The sequence below is a fragment of the Myotis myotis genome, unplaced genomic scaffold, assembly GCF_014108235.1.
Source record: "Myotis myotis isolate mMyoMyo1 unplaced genomic scaffold, mMyoMyo1.p scaffold_m19_p_2, whole genome shotgun sequence".
NCBI lineage: Eukaryota > Metazoa > Chordata > Mammalia > Chiroptera > Vespertilionidae > Myotis > Myotis myotis.
In genome coordinates this window covers 161,368,681-161,389,834 of record NW_023416324.1, presented here as the reverse complement: position 1 = coordinate 161,389,834, position 21,154 = coordinate 161,368,681, and the positions used below count along the sequence as shown (strand labels likewise).

The window sequence follows — 21,154 nt, the reverse complement described above, 5'->3', positions numbered from 1 at the left end:
CTGTAGGTGAGGTGCAAAGTGTTGTGCGAAAGGAGGGAGTGTGTGGTGTGGGTGCCTGTGTACAGGTGGTGGCGATAAAGAACTTCAGAGGAGGTCCGGCTGTCAGGCTGTGCCGTGCAGGCTCTGCAGGAAGGAAGCAAGTGTGGCGTGTGCCTGGGGAACAGGATGGAACCATTACGTGGAGCACCGGGCCATGGGTCTCCGTGGAAGAGAAGGTGAAGCAGGTGTGGGAGGCAGAGGTGCCATGTGCGAACGACCTAGAAAGCCAAGGCTCACGAGTCTGGATTTGATTCTGAAGATCATGAAAAGTGACTGGATTCATGAATGTGAACGTTTTAAATTCAGACTCTCTCACCACAGCCAGGCTTGGAGGACATTAACCTTGAAGCAGTTGGGAAGACAGATTGGAGAGGCTGAGACAGAAACAAGCAAGAGGCCCAACTCAAGCAGCAGCAGTGGGCATGTGGAAGGGATTCTTGTGGCAAGTGTTCTGGAGGCAGACTAGACTCCGACCCCGCCTAGGGGGTAAAGAAGGCAAGAATCGAGGGTCACACTGGTTTGGAGACTGGGAGAAGGGAGACAGCGGAAAAGCTGATTTGAAAGAAATGACATGAGCTTTGTTTCACTGAGTTTAAGATAACAAAGTTCCAAGGTCTGAGTCCTAAAGAGGTACAGCCAGTCAAAGGCCACCGAGGTCAAACTCTGTAATGACGACATCAAGGACTGGCCCAATAATGCTGGTTTTATCAGTCTTCACTGTAACAAATACTTCCATGGGTTACCAGCTGGGGCCCAGAGAACTTCCCATTATTAGAGTATTTCTATAGTGATCGGTATGAACTTCAACAGGACCCAACATTGGCCACATTGCCTTCCTATTTGCGGTCTCAGGAGGGAAAGATGGGCTCTGAGATGCCCGCACAGGACTCTGTAAGCAGGCCTGGCCCTTGGCCATCGTCACATCCTTGTCTCCCGAGTGTGTCCAAGTACAGAGCAGGCTCTGCCGGAGCCCGGCCTTTCTCCCTGGAGAGAGCTCTGTGGGCTTAGATACTAGGTGTCTATAATCTGGCCCAGCAATAGTTCCATAATTCACTAACATTAGGAGACAAGTCTCTTGGAACCAGGGCAAAGTCTGAATCACTGACTGCTCAAAGGAATGCAGTTCTATGCTTTATGTAGAGAGACTTAAGTTGAGTTGTGAAGCAGGCCCTGTCAGACTGCCCTCCCAAAGAAATACCTGCTACATGGAGTTGGGGTGCTCAAATGTTTGAATCGAGTCTATATCTACAATAATAAAAGAGAAACATGCAAATTGGTGTCACTCTGCTACGCCCACCAGCCAATCAGGATGGGTATGCAAATTAATCCAACAAAGATGGCGGTTAATTTGCTTATGCAGGCGTGGAGCAAAGACTGAAGATGACTGAATACTGAAGATGACTGAAGGCTGAAGACTGAAGATGACTGAAGACTGAAGAGGCTTGGCTTTTCCGCTGCAGCTGGAGCAGAGAAGCCAAGCCTCGCTGCTGCAGCTCGAGCGGAGAAGCCAAGCCTCGCTGCTGCAGCTGGACCAAAGGCCTGGGTCCCGGGTGCTGGAGGAAAACTGGTGCCGGCAGCCAGGGGAAGGAAGGCCTATTGCGCGAATCTTCGTGCAACGGGCCTCTAGTTCTTAAATAAGCCACCTCCAGAGCCTGTGTTCTGCCACCAGCCTCAATGTGCATAACTTAGGCCTTTGGATGGGGAAAGCTGTGCATCTACGGACAGGGTTTGTTTCTGGCTGGTGGATACAGTGCTTATACCTGATCCTGTTTCTTTCTTTGCTTTGTTGGTGAGGGAGCTCACATATAAATGTGTGTTCTACACTAGCAACTCTATTGCAGCTTTGTGGTTAAGAACCTAATTTTAGGTTATACAGTTCTGGGTTCAAGTCCTTGTCTTTGTGACTTTGGACAAGTTTCTTAACCTCTCTGAGCCTCTTTTCCTCACCTTAAAAATATATGATGACAGTACTTATCTTCCCATGTTGATGTGAGGATTAAATGTGATAATACATGTGAAATGCTTAGCATGGTGCCTGGCACAGAGAAAGGATGGCAGCCGCTATTTCAATTATTTCTGGTTTCAATTTTATTCTCCTCCCTTATTTTTCTTTTGTCCTGAATTAATGAACGTAAAAACCTCATTCCAGCTTAGAGTCTATCAGAAATTCCTGATAGAGTGAAATTTAATAAATGTATTTTATATATGCACTTTTTTTTGTATAAAGTTATTTTATCAGCATAAGTGTTAATTCACAGTTGTATATTCAGACACTGTAAATTATATACAACTTTCATTACTATTCCTCAGGGCTAGGCTGGTGTTTAATTTTAGACTTTTTAGAATGAAAATAAACCTAGAGATCACTTAATTTTTCCCCCCAAGGTATTCTATAGTTGGGGGACATGACCCAGAAAGACTTTCTGTAAGTGTGAAACTGCTTCTAAGTCCCATGCTCTATCTCAAGAAGTCACGGCATCCTTTGATATAATTTTTTTATTTGTTTTAAAATAAACACAATGTGTTAAACCTCTTATCGTGGAGTAAAACTGATACTGCAGGGAGGTGTGCCATGTTTTCCTATTTCCAGGGTGGCTGGCACGCCATGGCACATGCCAGTGTGGGCGAAGCCCACTGTTTCTCCTTTTCACAAAATGAGCTGAGGTCCAAGGAAAGGTCCTCAACTAGTGTGTCACCTTTAACCTTTCCCCACAGCACTCAGGCCTATGCTAGACATCGACAAATGCTCCATTTGCATCATTTGACAGGTTCCGGATTGTGGTGCTGGCAAGGAGGTGACACAGTGGAGGGAGGGGTGTGTGTGTGTGTGTGTGTGTGTGTGTGTGTGTGTGTGTATGCGTAAGCACATACAGCCCTATGTGCTTGCTGAGTCTCCAGACTTGCTTTGTTACTAGCTATATTTTGTCTTCATCTTCAAGCTCCATTTCTGCTCAGAGAGACATCTAAGCTCGTAACTGCACAGATTACCACTAGTTTAACCCTGTACACTTCCTTTCCCACGCCAAGCTCAACGTGAAGAAGATCCCCGCAGGGAAAACAAATAAAACAATGTAAATAAGATAGCGGCTCCACTTTATTCCAGACCACACAGCCCATTAGGGGCACTCCTGCAAGGTCCACAGAGAGCTACATTCTCTGCATCATCAATCTGTTCTAGGAAGTTCAAGGTATTACTGAAATTTTGAGTGTGATCACCTCTTATTGGAAGAGAGGGCTTGTCCAAGCTCTCACACTGTTGGGAGCAGAAGGGGCATTTGAACTGATCTGCCAAATTCCTAGTCTCTCGATAACACTGGAGAACCTGTGAGCGAACCAGCTTCGGCCACCAAAGGGGAAGACATGTCACTGATGTCGGCCCCTCAGGGAAAGAGGTGGTGCCTGCCTCTGACTTTTGCCCCAATTATGACCAGCTGGTAATGGTGGTCACGAGGCACATGCCCTATGTATTGGCTATAAGGGAGTGTTCCTGCCCTTGGAGAGATGGGGCTTCTTTATAATGCTCCATCTGTTACCCTTGTACATTCAGGTTCTGATGCTAATTAGAAAAATTCTAAACAAAGTGTTTCTGAAAACTAAGTTGACCTCCATATAAAATGTGACCTGGGCTCAGAACTCACCATAAGCCCAGACCCAAGGAAGCTCAGGGGTGTGGGGTGCCATGAAATTGCCCCGCTAGAAGCCAGGCCCAGGACCCACCATTTAAGAAGTCTCGCTGTGTTTCTAAGACTTGGCTGATGTCCTGCACCCAGGCCTGCTGGATGTCAGCATTGGCGGCTTGCAGAATGACCCTCTCCGAAGTCTCCCTGTTCATGAGCGCAAACTTGCAGGGGTCATGGTCCACGTCCTCCTCCAGGACCAAGTGATTCATCTGGAAGATACCAAGGTGATCTGTTCATATGTAAGCGGTTTAATAAAAATCAACAACGTATCACAGTTCCGCGAAGTTTCTATTTCAGGAGGTGTTTCCAAAATTTGACCCTGGATCCAACAGCTAAGTACTTTGGTCTCTGTCTTGGAGACCTGCAGGATCCTGCTGCAGACGGGCACTCCCCTGTCACTTTTTCCCACAGATGCTCAGCCTTCATGCCCGAAAGGTCAGGAGGCTGAAAGATCTTCAATGTTCAGGATCCTGACTCATTCCATGCCTCTGTCTTAGGGACAAATTTGGCTCTTCTTCGTGCCTTCTCACCCCCACGGGATCCTCACCTTGATGCTCCTTTTGAACATGTAGCCCGGGGTGACAGAGCCCTTCCTGAGCAGTTCGCTGAAGATGACAATTTGCTCAAAGAGGAACACACGCCTCTCCTTGGTCCGGGACTGCATGCCCGCATCCAGCTCAATCACGTAGAACGTGTCCTGCTGCAGCAGCTTCCCCTGAGCGGTCAGTGTGCCCTGATGGAGAGAAGGGCTGGGGTGAAGCAAATGAAAAACGGGGAGACTACCACAGCCCTCTGGGTCCACAGATTCTCCCCTCAATGGACATGGACAGCAGATGTGATACCCAAACCCTCTGGGCTTAATAAGAGCCTGAATTAGGACTGGCCCATTCATCTGGGGCAGCCACAAGGGCTGTGAAGAGAAACGGAAAGGGAAAGGAGGCTACAGAACTACTAAGAAGCAGCCTAAGGGTAATGCCAGAAGGAAGGTAAGATTATTCACTAAAGAGATGTTCAGAAATGACACTGGCCCTGCTTATGTTTTATTAGAAGGAAAACAGAAAGGAAGTGACACTTGGAGCTCAAAGTGACCTTTCTGTGCCTGAAGCTCTGAGAAGTGTGACTGCCTGGCTTTCTTGCAGCATGGGCCAAGGACCTGGAGTCCTCTAGTGGCCAGGAGTCTAGAGCCAACCGCGGCCAGGAGAAGTGATGTAGGCACAACCATACCTAATCTGATGCATTGGGCCCCTCTTTTCTTCTATTATTTCAAAATGGAGGGAATTCTCAAGTCCTAGGCTCCTACAGGCTGACAGGTAAAGTTTGAGTCCCCTAGATTTATGCCCAAATTTTATAAGCTGGTAGGTATTTTTTTCGGATCCATAATCCTTTTTTTAAAATTGATTTTGAGAGAGAGGAAGGGAGAGGGAGAGAGAGAAACATCATTGTGAGAGCAAGATATCGATTGGCTGCCCCCTGCATGCCCCCCAACTGGGGATTGAACCTGCAACCTGTATATGTGCCCCTGACTGGGAATTGAACTGTCAACCTTTCAGTGCACAAGACAATGTCCAACCAACTGAACCACATGGGCCAGAGCCTGTGATCCTTCTTTTTTTGTTGTTAATCCTTACCTGAGGATATTTTTCCCATTAATTTCTTGAGATAGTGGAAGGAGGGAGGAAGACAGAAAGGGAGAGAGGGAAACAGAGAGTAAGAGAAACATCAATTTGTTGTTCCATTTGTTGGTCTCTGAAGAGATCATTGACAAGAGGATCAGCATCTGATTCGCTGCCTGATTCACGTCAGACTTCACAGAAACTGTGCCTAGAGCCAACCAACATTAATTGGTTGATTCTTGTATGTGCCCTGATTGGGATCGAACCTGCAACCTTGGTGTGTCAGGACGATGCTCTACTCAACTGAGCTACATGGCCAGGGCTTTCATCTTCCTTTCATATTCCTGAGAAACACCTTCCTTCTGCTTGGATCATGGCTCCTCATTGTCAAGGTCATCAGCCAAACAGGCTTATCTCTACCCTGGCCCAAAGTTAATATTAAGCTGGTGACTAGCAAGCCAGGAAAGCTCTAAAAGCTCTATTAATACTACATAAAAGCCTGACCCATAAGTTATAGCCCTGCTGATGCTCAAGGGAAAGCTAGAGGATTTAAAAGGGAGGGAATCTAAGTGAAGGGGCTACCTCCTCCCTGGCCCAAAGCCATGGACTTCAGAAGGAATGGAAATATGTTCATGATCCTTTCCAATTAGCTGAAGGAATGCAAAGCAGATTCTCTGGGGCTAGAGGAAAAATGCAGATAGTGGTACTTGATTTAAAAGAGAGAATAATTGCCTTGGCCAGTGTGGCTCAGTTGGTTGAGCATCGACCTATGAACCAAAAGGTGGCCGGTTCAATTCCCAGTCAGGGCACAGTTCCTGTGAAGTCTGACGTGAATCAGGCAGCGAATCAGATGCTGATCCTCTTGTCAGTGGTCTCCTCAGAGACCAAGAGAAAGTCAAGCCAGGCTCTTGCTCAGAAAACATGGGCCATCAAGGTTTAAGAGCAAAAGGAGTTATTTGCCTTGTTCAGAATAGTCTCAGCCCTGGCATAACTCCAAGGGAAAAGGTATAAACTTCACCTAGGATGACTAAAGAAGCACTGTGTAAGAAGTCAGATATGCTGCTGCTGTGTATCCCTCTTACTCTCCTCCTAGGTCTACTGGGGACAACTGGGAACCTATCAAAAAGAATAGCAAAGAAGACCCTCCATATACTTCCTGGACACAACAAAGCAATGGAGATCAGACATGGACACCAGGATGGGCTGGAAGGGCAAGGAGGACACAAGAATTTGTCTCAAGAACACCATGGATCCAACTCAAGAACCCAAAGCTGAATATAGCATCTTTGAAATTTACTTATGGGCCAGTCCGCCTTATATCTAGTCTAGTCTACCTCTTTTAATTTAGCCAGAAGAAAAAAGGCTATTACTTTATTAATTATGTCAACTTTCAGAAATCTTCCCTTTTCTCCAAAAAAGGAATAATGAAATCTTAGATGACAGGATTACCGGGGAAACAGGACTGGAAGATTCACCTCTCTCTCTACAGAGCTCAACAACTACGTACCAGTCAATAACTGTGTCCGTTCCAATGTTACCATATTGATACTCAACAGATTATGTTTCGTGAATATATAATGTTTGGGTATAAGCTAACAACAGCCACTTATTAAGTTAAATTAGAAAAATCAATTTGCTCTTTAAAGGTTCACTGTTATGGTTGAATTGTATCCCCCACAAGTCACATGTTGAAGCCATAACCCCCAGACTTCAGAATGGGACCCTATTGGGAGGCAGGGTCCTTAAAAAGTTAATGTGTGGCCATTACGGTGATTCCTATTCGAGGATGACGGGTGTCTTTATAAAAAGAGGAAATTAGGACACAGAGGGCAGACGATGTGAAGATACAGGGAGAATGCCATGTGCACATGAAGGCGGCCATCTACCAGCCAAGGAGCAAGGCCTGGACAGACCCCTTCCTCACAGTCCTAGAAGGAACCACCTTCCTTGACCTTGAGTGTGGGCTTCTAGCTTCTAGAAATGAGTTAATAGAAATGAGTTAATAGAAATGAGTTGAACAGGATTCTCGAGTTCTAGAAAAATACTCATGTGTTAATTAATACTCGCCTCTCCTCCTCCTGCTCAACGGCTGTTTACAAGGATAGTCTGTTGTTGAAGCCACCACTCTGTGGTACTTTTTCATGGCAGTCCGATTAGGCTAGTCCACTGTCTGTAACCAAAATCCTAGCTGTCTGTCCTAAAATTTGATTCTCCTCTTTAAAGAACAGAAGCGTGCACTCTGATGTCTTAGGGCTTTGAGTGTTTGTTTAACCGAGCCACTAGGTAGGCCTGTCAATTAGAGCTACCCTCTCAAAAAAGTGCTCCACTTCCCCCTGGTTCTATTCCCGTCACAGAGGCTGCTCCCCTCACACAGCTCGCAAGCCTCAAGCAGGAGAAGAGGGAAGAGGCCAGTGCCAGGTCCACAGTGATAAACAACGTGGGGTCTTTCCAACCCTCCTGCAATTCTGACTCCAGCTCGGATGACTGCTCTGTGACTTTCTATGACTGAGCTGTCACTGGGAATCCTACACAGATGAGGCATCGAGGCCTGTGCACCAGAGAGGCCAGGCGGGCATAGAGGAGTAGATGGGGCAAAGGAGGCAGAGGAGGCGGGCACAGGACTTCAAAGAAAGCCGCCTCCCCCGGGGCTCCTGAGGCCCAGTGACAGAGCTTAGGCGCATTCGTGGGGGCTCACCTCAAAGCCCTGCAGGCGTCCCAGATTCATCATGTCATTGCAGCGCTTTGGAACAAGGCACATTAACTCCACTGCTTTCTGTCGGAAAGAAAAACAGCAGCTCAGGAGGGGGAAGGGGAAGCTCAGGGCAATTTCATGCTGGAAGGCAGGGACCTCCTGGTAGTTCCTTGATTCTAGGAAACGACACTGGTCCCGGAGGACTGCGAGATTGTCTGTTCTTGGGGGTGAGGGGTGGGAGGGGGAAGTTGCTGGTCACCAGTGCAGGGGCAACACGTGAATCAGTGACCACGTGTGGGGAGAATGCTGCCCAGCCCACCTTTTTCCTACCTTCCCACTTTTGGTTATCAATTCCCTCTCCTTCTTATATGTTCTTTCTTCTCTCTGTTGTTTTCTAGCTGCCCAAGCAACAGCTTAGCCTGGCTTGTGAAACACTGGAGGTTTTAACCTAAAATAACCTTCCAGAATGGTCTGCCTTAAAACAATCCCCATGGTGACACCATCTCAAAGGACTTCGCTTAAGGAGTAATCTTTGGGGGCGGGAAGGGAGTGAAAACAAAATACTTTGTACGTTAGACTCAAATAGTGCCCGGGTTCATGGACAAAGCTGCACATGAAACAGCCAGTCTCTGAAGGATGTCAGAGGCCTCACATACCATCCCTTCCACCACGTGTCCCTGGGGGCCGCAGCAGAACACCAGTGGGGCTGAGCTCTGACCTGGCCCAGGACAGGATTAACTCCGTGTGTTAATTAATACTCGCTGTTCCACATCCTGCTCAGCAGCTGCTTGCCAGGGGCTCTTACTGTCTTAGAGGAGCCAGCCTGGACCCTCGGTCTCCAGAACCAATCTTTCCCCTTTAGAGACAGACACCCAACAGTTGTCCCTACAACAGTCAGCATCACAAGCAGGAAACTCACCTCGATCTCTGAACACTCCAAACCCGCCTTCTCGCTGTATCTCAGGAAGTCCTAGTAGGTCAGGGAGGTGGGAAAGGGTATGGGAGGGTGAAATCAGTTAGGAAAATAGAGCTATAAAAACCCAGCACCACAGACATGGTGGCAACACCTAGAGACATTCCTTTCCCATAGAGATGGTGATGCTGTGTAGTAGCTGGGATATGAGGCTATGAGTCATATTGTACATGTATCACAGAGAAGCCCCAGGATACGCAAAAATTCAACACTCTGAGAAAAGGGAGGGAGGAAGGAAGTTAAGTCTCTACCGTGTACCTCCTTCTCTGTAAGATAAATTAAACCATTACAAAAAGTAAAACATGGTTAAATTTTAGGTATCACTCATCTAAGGTTTCTAGGGCCTTTCCTTTCACCTATATTCCACTCTGATTTTATGCTCTTGTTATTTTTTAATTTATTAAAGGTACCGAGTCAGTGATGGTGACAAAGTAAGACATTGAAAAAAAAGAAAATGAATTAACCAACCTTAAAGGCAGGAACAACAGGTATACAATCTACTTGGGAGCAAAGCAGACACAAGTAACCGCCAGCCAAGATAGAAGCCCACATGTGCCCCCACGAGTCCACGGAATAATGTGGTGGAGACAGGACCATAGCTAACCTGTTTGCTAGCTCAGAGCCATGAAGACCCTTCCCTGGACCTGACCCAGGCTCCCAGCCCTCTTACCTTGAGAAGCAGCTGATATTTTGTTATTCTCTGAATGGGCTTGATAAGGAAGTCACTAAGCGTCAGCCTTTGATTTATCTCCTGTTTCAACTCCTGGAACACAAGGGAAGTGGTATTAGAAAAAAAAGGAACCACAGACTTGGGGTATTCTAGGTCAGGGTTCAAGGCCAGGAAGACAGGCCGTCATGCTTGCCACTCAAGTTTCAGAATCTTCAAACCACGCAAGAGGCAGAACTGCCTACACTACTGCTAATTTGTTACTAATAACAGAACACACACCATTACCCTCTGCCTGTCTATCCCTGTCATAGCTGTGTCCTGGCTCAGGTCCGGGGGACGAGCAGGAATGGATATTCTGTTCTCTCTCCTGCTCCAGGGCCCAGGGGAATGAAGGGCTTCTCCTAGGACACAAGCCTGGGGCCCTCAACTCAGATCTGCAAACGCTCTTCCCAAGTGATGGCTGCCTCTCCTCCAGGCTGGGGCAGAGCAAACATTTTCGGGTGCTTGACAGAACCTCTGGGGACGGAAGCTGAGACTACGAGGTGCCTGCGAGCACCTCAGCAAGGTGGGGGCCCTCAGCAGGCAGCCTCCAGGGCTGGTGCAGAGCAGTGTGGGCACAGTCTGCCCTGGGGCCCGGGGAGGAGGCCTGAGCTTCGGCTTTGGAAGCAGCCTCTGCACCACAATAACTCTGAGTACCGAGGCCTCTGAAAGCAGTCCACAGGCTCGGGCCCCCAGCTCCTCCCAAGCAAGGGGGCTCCTGGGAATCGAGCTAAGAAGCTCACAGCTGTGTCGAGGCAGCGGCCGCTGTCTTGGATGATGGCTGCTGTTTCTGAATGCGGCTGTCTCGGCCTGAATCCCCCCTCCCCCCGCTCCCACCAGCAAAGCCGGTGCAGCTTACTTCGAAGTAGGCGTCGTACTCGGCCACGATGTACTCGGAGCGCGGCTTGTTCTGGCAGTACCACACGTAGATGTGCAGCTTCCGCTCCTGCAAGGGCAGAGGCAGGCGCTCAGACACCTCCCGCCTCACGCGGAACCTGAGTCTAAGAGCGCTGTGCTGGGCTACACGACGGGGGAAAAACACACGGTCCACACTCTGGGGATGCACCAGGGCAATGACATATCAAGGGCAGAGGAGGGAATGGAGTGGCAAGAGCCTATCTCCAAACTGCCGAGACAGTGAAACAACTCAGAGAAAGGTTTAGAGGAATAGCCGCAGAGAGAGGGATTTAAGAATGCATGGGAGTTGCCTGGCCTGTGTGGCTCAGTGGCTGAGCATCGACCCATGAACCAGGAGGTCATTGTTTGATTTCCAGTCGGGGCACATGCCCGGGTTGCGGGCTTGATCCCCAGTGGGGTTATTCAGGAGGCAGCTAATCAATGGTTCTCTTTTATCATTGATGTTTCTATCTCTCTCTCCCTTTCCTTTCCTCTCTGAAATCAATAAAAACATATTTAAAAAATTAAAAAAATAAAAATGCATAGAAGTGAGGCTGGTGTAAGGGGAGGGGAAGAAGGCGCAGGAAACACTCACGTGTTTAATGAAGAGCTGGGCCAATCTGTCTTGCTCCTGGATACATTTTTCCAGTTCGGCCAGGAAAAAACTAAAAGGAGGGAGGGGATGAAAGAAGGAAGCCAGAAATATAAAGAACATTATAAACTGTTGAACAAAAATAGATACAGAGGCCAAGAAGCATCGAACAGACTGTGAAACTACAGTGGGAAGGCAAGGGAGGGTGAAGGGCTAAGAGAGCAACCGAAGGACTTGTATGCACGCATATAAACACAACCAATGGATGCAAGACACTGGGGTTGGGGGTGTGAGGGCAAGTGCCGGGGGGTAGGGGAGGCCAGGGGGAGGTCAATGGGGAAAAAGAAAAAAGGAGACATATGTACTACTATTTGTAATACCTTAAACAATAAAATAAAATTTTTAAAAAAGGAAGCCACATTCTTCAGCACTGTGTAACTTCTCAAGGCTGAGGTAAATGATGGAAATCTCTCCCCAAACCCTGGCCCTAAGGTCAGATGTGGGGTGAGGGCGGGAGAGGCCTGGATTCTAGGATGCCCGGATCCCCAGGATGATGTAGTACTTACTCCTTATGCCAATCATAAATCTGGTGAATGTTTCCAAACACGATTTTGTCCTTCCCTCGCATGTCCTCAGGGACACCCTTTTCTTCTATCCTCTTCATGAAGCCCTGTGGACAGAGGCAATGAGGAGCTGAGCAGTTTTTACGAGAAAGCTTTCTGGGTGAGCACCACACTGCAGGCCTTTCTGCAGGAGTTTGAGGGCAAGCGCCCCTGTGGTTTCTCACTATTCAACCAGGACTTCACCCTTGTGCAGAGTGAGACACAAAACTTCTATGAATTTCTAAGAAAGCAGAATAAAGAAGAAGTCGCCTGCCCCTCTTTCTTCTCCCAATCTGAGGTCTATGTCTTTAAAGGCTCAGAACTAGACACATCTGGCCTAGAAATAAGTCTCACTGTGTTAATACTTAAGAGTCTATAAAAGGCTATCTATACTAATAAAGAGTAATATTCTAATTAGACTGGGTCAACCGGACATCTTCCAGATGTCTGACTTCCTTCAGGACAGTTAGGGGGTGACCAGGCTGGCAGGAGGGTAGTTAGGGGGGACCAGGCCAGCGGGGGGGTAGTTGGGGGGGGGACCAGGCTGGCAAGGGGGCAGTTAGGGGGCATCCAGGCTGGCAGGGGGATAGTTGGGGTGGGGGGCAGGCCAGCAGGGGAGCAGTTAGGGGGTGACAAGGCCAGCAGGGGGGTAGTTAGGGGGTGACCAGCCAGCAGGGGGGCAGTTAGGGGATGACCAGGCCAGCAGGGGACCAGTTAGGGGGTGGCCAGGCTGGCAGGGGAGCAGTTAGAGGGCAGCCAGGCCAGCAGGGGGGTAGTTAGGGGGTGACAAGGCCAGCAGGGGGGTAGTTAGGGGGTGACCAGGCCAGCAGGGGGGCAGTTAGGGGATGACCAGGCTAGCAGGGGACCAGTTAGGGGGTGGCCAGGCTGGCAGGGGAGCAGTTAGAGTGCGGCCAGGCTGGCAGGGGGGCAGTTAGAGGATGACCAGGCAGGCAAGCAGAGACAGTTAAGGACAATCAGGCAGGCAGGCAGACAAGTGGTTAGGAGCCAGTGGTCCCAGATTGCGAGAGGAATGTCCAACTGCCGGTTTACCAAATTTCGTGCACTGGGCCTCTAGTCATGTATAATCTTGCGTTAGCTTTTAAGTCAGGTTTTGAGGTTGCATAGGCAGCATGTACCCCGTCTGACAGATGAGAAGCTGAGACACTGGGGAGTCAGTGCTCTGTCTTACAGTTCCACCACCGACATTTGACTGCCCTGCAGCTCAGCCTCCAGATTCCCGAGCCCCTCACTCCTGGGCTGACTGCAGGTTCTGGCTGCTGCCCCTCTGCCAGCCCCATCCTTCCTTGGAGAAGAGAGTAACTTCCCATAAGTCAGAATTCAGGTCCTTTGCACACTAGGCTAGTTTGTTTATCCAAGGTTCAGGATAAGCAAATACAAACCCTAAGTCAGCAGATCTCACAGGATGGGGACTTACAGGTCCAATGTGAGGCACCGGCAGGGGATGTAGATAGCAGACATTCAGTGTTTAGCATTCACATGATTTGTTTAAGATGTTTAGCCACAGGGCTCTAAGCCATCTAAATAATCCATGTACTTTCTTTGACTTTCTCATCCAAGTGTCTAAATCCCCCTAAGGTAAACCCCTATGGAGAAAGAGCTGTTTTATTTACTGCCAAGTTGACTCTGAACTGTGGACCTGCCAACCTTGCCTGATTGGTGGTTTTTCTTTGTCCATCTTCTTGGTAGTCATAACATTCTCCTTAAAATCTAAGAACACAGATAAGCCCCAAGGCATCACTAGGAGTGACCTGCTTAGTGCAGGTCACGGTGGCTCACGGCTCTGAAGAATAGATGTCCACGTGGTTGAACACCAGTGAAAAGCTCTGAGACAAAAAGTCACCTAAAACAAGGTGAGAGGCTCAGTTCTAACCAAGAGGCTGCAACATTTAGGGCCCTACCTCCCTCTAGATCTCTTACAATATTCAAGTGGAAAAGAAAAAAAAAAGCCTTACCTGCATATTCAAGTTCATCTATTATCATTTCTAGTTTCATTTCTGCAAATACCTGGAGAGAAAACACCTCGGCCCAGTGGGGCCCCAATATGCCCCCGGTTGGGTGAGCAGACCCACCCCTAGCCATCCACTCACCTCCACCACAACCCCCAGGTCCTTGACATAGTCCTTCTCCGTCTGTACCAGCTCATTCAGGACAAACCTGAGCAGGAGATGAAGAACAATGAGGTTCCTCTTAATCGTGAAGCAAGGAATCTTCACACTTAAGTCCACAGGGAAGTGACTCTGGTGCGTTGGTGGCAAGACCACCCCAAAGCCCACACTTGGGACCCTCAGGAAGGGGCTTACAGGTGCTCTCTCTCTCTACGAGAGGCCCGTGCTGGACTGCTGAGGGCACTGAGGCTGAGAGGGCTTTCCCAGGTGGCACACAACAGTCGGACAAAGAACGCCATGCACAACCCAGCATTCCTATTCCCATTCTTTGTGCTTCTGCCTCCCTCACGTGTAACTGAACAACCATATAGACACAGGGCAGAAAGAATGACAACCACTTTGGCTTAATTGAGTTATGAAAGATTTGAGGCCAAGGGATCAATGTGAGACTTTTCAGCTCTGTTCTTCGCCTCACAAGAGGAGAAAGACATTTGTCTGATGACCACCCTTTTGAGGCCTTGGAGACATCGACAGCAAGTGAGGCTTCTGAGATACAGAAGCCACAGTTCTTCAAGTAGGTGTCCATGGTGACCGGACTGCAAAATCCCCAGTCAAGGCCAGCAAGACTGAGTGCAGACTCTCCAGAATCACAACTTTGAATGCTCAACGTCCTGACCCACCAGCAGATGTAGGATTTAACAACTTCAAGGGCATTTGCTTTCTCGGTTTCTTTTTTGTTCATGATTTCTTCTTGGAGCATTTGCCAGTTGCATCACTGGGGTTTTCTCACGCTCAGAACAAGGTAGGGATTGTAAGCTCCACTGTATACAGATGAGAAGGCTCAGGCAGTATTGCCCAAGAGGACAACGTGAGTAGCAGAGCACTTTCATGGTAGCTGCTGCCCGGGAAACTGCTCGGACTGGCTCTCAGGGGTACCCAGGGCATCAACCCCAAACACTCCTTTCTGTCTAGACAATCAAGAGCTGGACTCAGACTCGGACGGCTGTGCCCTGGTGCAGGCCAGGTGCTGTGCGGCGTGCTGATGTCTGACACACTTTATCTAAGCGTGAAAGAGGTTTGCCTGGAGCTACACAACTGCATTTTTGGCCCAAGTAGCAGAAGGGATAAAGTTCTGAGATGTCAAGAAGGGCCCCAGCACAAGGGTTGTAACCGTTCTGAACCCAGGAAGCAATTCATCTGAAATCCTTCATCTATGCGGCACAGAGAAGCCACCAAATTCCGGGTCTGGGGCCTCGGGCGACGGGAGGAAGCAGGGAACACATGCTTTTTTTATCAGCACGCCCAGCATGCCCACTGCTCCCTCTTTCTGAGACACAATCATGTGTTGTAGGCCACAGGAAGGAACTGGGAAGGCCAAATAAAAGCACTTAAATATATCTTTAGCTCAGCCCAAGTGACTGCTTGGAAGAAAGTGGTCATAGGAAGCCCACAGGCAAGTTAGAGTGGGAATTGGGTGCTAGAAGGGTCCCATGGAGATGAGGTCCAGCTCTGTCTCCAGGTGATATTTTTATCCTAAACTGTCCACTGAGACACTGAGGGCTGCCTCGGGAAGGGGGCTGGGCTGGGTGTTGCTAGTGTACCTGGCATCTCTTCCCTTGAAGGGATGCCAAACCACTGCAACCCTTGCCCATCGCCCACCGCACACTCGTGCACCAGGGTGGAATCGGGGGGCCACTTACATCCTGCCTCTCAGGGCCTTGGCTTTCTGTTCTTCTTCCAGGTTTCTCGTAGGTGTGGGCGGGGTCATCCCCTCATTCAGGCAGCCGGCTGGGTCCTTCAAGCTTCCCCGGTATGAGCCTCCTTCTAGGCTCTGGAAAGAGAAGATTGAACAGCCTTAGAGAAGCGCACAGTGAAAGTCACCTGGAAGGCCCCGTGTTCCTGCCCGAGCCGAGGCTGTTCATCCTGGACCTAGTGAGGCCCCAGGAGACCAGAGACGCCCATCTTCCTGCAGCAGGGAGCTCAGCGCAGCCCCTTCTCAGGCAGTCAGGGGGTGCTGCCTGCCTGTTTCCCAGACATGGGACATAATGAAATTGTCAAAGTGATCTGTCTCGGGTAAGGGCTCCAGAGGTAAAGCTAGTCATCGCAATTCTACACCAAACAAGCAGTTAGAAAAGAAAATCAGATGTAGGAGCATCAAGTGCAAATGAACGGGGAGGGTAGTGATAGGAAAACTAGTTGTTTAAAATCATGTTTGTTTAATTAGTTACAATTGTTTTTGAAGCGGTCAACAGATTTAGCCTTTTCTAAGAACACCTTTTCTAGGTTATTTACCCAGGGCTTCCTTTCAGCTATTAATCCCTTTCATTTCTTTTAATTAAGTTGCTACAGGAATGAGAGGCCTTTCAAGGGATCACTGTGGCACCCTAGAGAGAGCTAAGGGTAAAGGATTCCAATCCCAGATCTGCAGGTGCCTGGGCAACCTCAGGGAGAGAAGCTAAAATTACTCCACGCTTCAGTTTTCCTCAACTTGCAGACCAGCCCAGAACTCTCCTTTCTACAGGTTTCTGAGGAATAAAAGTACCTGGGAAGAAAGACCACATAGGGACACTTAGCATTTCATTTTGCAAATTGGCAGAAGTAACGTGGAGGAATGATACGACGGGAGAAGTCAGGGTGGGCAACCGTCAAACAAGGATGGGAGATGAGTCCCAATTCCCCACAGGCCTGTCCACAGCACCACTGCGGCGGGAAGGAAAGGCTCACGTCAGCAGGCTGAAGACATCAGCCCTCAGGGGAAAGCCACAGAGATCAAAAAGTGTCCCTAAAGGTCGTAGGAACAGAAGACGTTGGCGTGGTCTTAGGCTGCACTTAAACCATCTGTCAGGAACTCACTCAGCGGCTGTGTCTCAACGCAGGCCAAAGAGAGGCAGATACAGTCCAGGAAAATGAAACAAAAATGGAAGAGGTCCCAAGGGGCCACTGTGTGAGGACAGGTGGAGAATATAAGACCTGAAGCTGAAAAACTTGAAGTTGAGATGTTGACCTTCTTTCCCCCACTGGACCCCCAAATCCACAGAAAGCGCTGAGGGCCAAACTGGAATTTGTTACCAACATAGAAACTAGAATTATGAGGACAGGGTTTCTAAGCTAGAGAAAGAGAATTCCTTTTAACTTGACAGGAAGGTATTTTATAGAACAAGTAATCAGCCATGGGCACCGTTATCCAGAGAAGCAGCACAGGCTAAAAATATAGAAAGGTCAAGAAGAGTTTAGCTAAATTTATAGGTTCAGGATCTGTACCCAGTTATTAAGGAAATGAGTGTCTGGTGCTGAGGCTTAACAAGCCCCGGACAGGCAGGCTTTTCAATGACATGTGACAAGTCCCCTGGTGCCATCACCAGAGACCAGCTCCCAGGCAGAGGGACCCAGCTGGTGATTGATCTGATTACATGCCTTTCCCTTCCCTTCCCCCTCCCCGTTGTCCTGTTACAGCCTTTGTTCTGCAGCCTGTTGGCCGGCAGCATGCTGGCTGCAAGGCCTGGGAAACAGGCTTATATCTCTGCCTACAAGGCTGTCCTGTGGAGCATCCAGCTTAACATGGTCCACTCTAACTCTTACAGAATGAAGGACATCTGAGGAGTCCACAGTGTCACACAGAGAAATAGGTCCCATCGCCTCCTCCCTGACCTGCTACAGGAGCACGAAGCCCAGGTTATCTCTGGGATGGAGCGGAGAAGGCAGAAGCTGTGAGAGAGGAAGGAGAGGGAAGTAAAGGGTTTGGCTAAGCCGTATGCTGGGCAATCTGCCTCCAATAATGGCGCTGGCTATAAATACCTACACCGGCTCAACAGTGATTCCCTCTGAGGACTTAGCTACCTGGAGTTGGGATACTGGGTCCCACTCCAGGGCCACTAGTAGTGACTTGCAGTTGTCTGTGCTGCTCCTGGGGGGACGCAGGCAGCTGGTTGATGAGTGGTGGGCTGTGCACCACCACAGGGAGGACTTCTGCCCCGCCAGGCTGAGGTCACAGCGGTCTCAGTAGACAAAGGAAAAGGTGTACAAAGGAGGGAGGGACAAAAGTTGCACAATGGGTGCTCCTATAGTTGGTCCAAGGACAGGGAACAGAAATGCAAATAGAAGTTTTAAAAGTAGATTAAGTGTGGAGGAAGGCTACCCCATGTTAAAAATGAACACATTTCCTGTCTGCTGGATCTTGGATCACATACCCACAAAACGCCCTTCCTCTGGGCTCCTATAACCACCCTTTGCACACCCCGCACAGCATTCAGGGCAGTGTTGTAACTGATCATTTATTTGTACTTCAGCAAATATGTACCTACACGCTGACTATTTGCAAAGTCCTGGAGAAACACAGATGAGTAAGATATGGTTCCCTGCCCTCCATAGTCTAAGGCACAGGGGTGGTCTTCCAGAAGAGGTACCATGGAGGATGAAAAGAGGCACAGGCAGCTCTATGGTGGGGTGGAGGAGAAAGGGAAGGGCTTCATGGAAGAGGCAACGTGGGCTGAGTATTGAGAAAGATATACCAATGGGAGGGCATTCCAGACAGCACTGTGAGAATAGGATCAACTCCCCCGGGCAGGCTGGGAAGCTGCGAGATGCAGGGTGTGAAGTTGAGGCGGGGGCGGGGGTGAGTGGGCACTAGGGAAAGATGAGGTGAGGGGTGAAATAGATAACCCGGGAGAAGTATTCGGGTGTCCAACCATAGGGAGCCTTATATGGAGCATTAGGAAGTAGAGACTTTACCTTCTAACACCACTGATAGGGGGATTTTGAGCAGGGAAGTCACATCATTGAATTTAAGTTTTAGAAAGATCGGTCTTAATGTTCCTTTTCATGACTTGGGGAAATCTCGCTGATAAGATACTAAAGGAAAACAGGCCTTAGATTTTATATACTCTATGACTGCATTATCTAAAAAAGAGTCTAGAAGGTTCAATACTATGTCTAGGTCAAGCATGTCAAACTCTCGGCCGGCGGGCCACATGCCTTGTTTATTTAAAGGAGGCATGTGGCCCTCCGGCCGAGAGTTTGACATGCTTGGTAGATGATGCTATTATGAATGATGCTATAATTTGTTTGTACTCTTGTCGTTTTTCCATTTTTTTCCTTGAATGAGCATCTGTTACTTTTTTTTTTTTTTAAAGGTAGTTTTTTTGTTTTTTTTAAAAAAATATATTTTATTGATTTTTTACAGAGAGGAAGGGAGAGAGATAGTTAGAAACATCGATGAGAGAGAAACATCGATCAGCTGCCTCCTGCACATCTACTGGGGATATGCCCGCAACCCAGGTACATGCCCTTGACCGGAATCGAACCTGGGACCTTTCAGTCCGCAGGCCGACGCTCTATCCACTGAGCCAAACCGATTTCGGCGAGCATCTGTTACTTTTATTCATAAGAAAGAACCATTAAAAAGTTTTTTTAAAAGAAAAAGAAAAGATTCCTCTGTTAGTCACATAAAGAGAGAAGTTGAGAGGAAACAGTTGCAACAGCCCAGGCAGGAGGGGATGCTGAGCATTAACCCTAGACTGAAGGTTCTGTGCTTGATCTCAGAGCCGGCACATAGTAGGACCCCAGAATTTACTGAATTTGCTATGGAACTCTTCGGGAGAGGTCAAAGCTCATCTGATGAAACCACAGGTAAGGTGTTGGTCCAGCACCACCTACCACACCAACCTCTTAGCTGCCCCGCCTTTTTATAAAAATGTGTATACTCTCCTCTGGACAAAGGTATCAGATCTCAGTCATTCCCAGGCAAGTTGGGGTGGGGGTAGGAGAAAAACTGAAGTCCAGCCTTCTCAGGCAAATGACATTTCAGGTCTGGGACTTTGGGTTAAAAATTTTCCGGTAGAAATTTAAACTTTTCTATCTCAACAAGCTCAACAATCTTTTCCAGAGAGGGCTATCAGAGGAAGCCAGTTCCTGAAGACACGCACCTTCACAGTGGATATCATGGGGCCATTACTCCTCCTTTTCTGGACTCTGAACTTCTGCTGTTCAACCTTGCAGCTGACACAGCAGGCCAGGTCATCTGAAGGAGAGCAGGCACACCCACGAGTGCAGCCTGGCCCTGCCCATGCTACGTGCCCACCACAGCTGACCAAGGCTGACCTAGGAAGGTGAATGCTATCAAAGCAGGCGTCCCAGAGGGCGGGCAGGTGGACACAGTCCCAGGGAGCCAGGCTCAGGCAGACCGAACAAGAGCTCAGTCCTGGCTGCTCCTTCCCTCAGGGCCGAGGATCGTCAGCCAAGGGTCCACAGGGAACGACTGTGCTGTGCTGCTGACGGCAGGGGCTCAGCGAGGAGGCTTTCTTTAGGCTCAGCCCTTCCTCTCCAGCAGGTGGGGGCATCTCAGGGAAGTTTAGAGACACACATGGGCAGGAAGCCCTGCTGCTCAAAGCTTGAGGAATAAAACCAAATCATACAGATTGTTAAGCTATTACACCCAGCAACAGTCACCCAACCACCAATGTCCTGGCTGACAAATATTGTGTCCCTGTGCCCAGGGTGTGGCCACAGAGGATCAAATAGGCCCAGATTTCCTTGCCCTGCCCTTCCCAGCACCGATGAGTTGGCTAAGAGCTAAGGTTTGAGGGATGCTTATCTATCAGTTTACAAAGCACGTTCACACCTTACTCAATCCTCATTATGACACTTTGGAGATTAGTTTCCAGTGCACGGAACCAGCACTGTTGATAAATGAGAAAACCAAAGCCCAGGTGGCCTCAGTAACTTGCTCAGGGCTACACAATAAGTAGCACAGGCAGGACTAACACATGGTCTTCTGTTTCCTTCTATACCTGACACCAGCACCAGCCCACATGTCTAGAAAAGGCTTTATTAAAAACCACATAGGGAAAGCAGGGGGAGCCCTTCGTCCTGCCTCAGAATTAATGACAACACCTTAAAGCAACACCTAGGAAAAGTACGTTAGCTCTGTTTGGGGAAGTGGGTGGGCATCCTCTCTTGGTAAACAAAAGCACTGGGTAAAGAGCAAGGCTGGCAGGAGAGAACTCAGAAGTACCCATTAATGTCCGGAGACTTGCCACTGGGGTTATTGGGGGCTTTATCTGCGCGCAGGTGAGCGAGCACCGGCCCTCATCCCCAGGCAGCAGCTCTCAACAGCAGAGATCACAATTGGGAGGAAGCCCTGGGCCACGAGCACACAGGGAGCCAGGCCTCTTCCGGGCCTGAAACTCAGACATGGGGATCTCAGCGTGGCTCCGGGGAGAGCTAGGGGGCCAAG

General features: G+C 48.9%; 1 protein-coding gene across 20 annotated transcripts in view; it reads right to left on the bottom strand.

Annotated features, from left to right (window-relative positions):
* Window positions 1-21,154, bottom strand: part of KALRN (kalirin RhoGEF kinase) — a 656,959-nt gene that overhangs the window by 54,065 nt on the left and 581,740 nt on the right. For all 20 annotated transcript variants that reach the window (XM_036353020.1, XM_036353029.1, XM_036353021.1 and 17 more), the window contains 10 exons: window positions 15,624-15,754; window positions 13,906-13,972; window positions 11,762-11,865; window positions 11,199-11,268; window positions 10,566-10,652; window positions 9,668-9,760; window positions 8,944-8,994; window positions 8,028-8,105; window positions 4,267-4,452; window positions 3,757-3,928 (listed from right to left, as the gene is read on the bottom strand). In XM_036353020.1, the coding sequence (XP_036208913.1) occupies window positions 3,757-3,928; window positions 4,267-4,452; window positions 8,028-8,105; window positions 8,944-8,994; window positions 9,668-9,760; window positions 10,566-10,652; window positions 11,199-11,268; window positions 11,762-11,865; window positions 13,906-13,972; window positions 15,624-15,754 (1,039 nt within the window). The remainder of the gene's footprint in view (window positions 1-3,756; window positions 3,929-4,266; window positions 4,453-8,027; window positions 8,106-8,943; window positions 8,995-9,667; window positions 9,761-10,565; window positions 10,653-11,198; window positions 11,269-11,761; window positions 11,866-13,905; window positions 13,973-15,623; window positions 15,755-21,154) is intronic.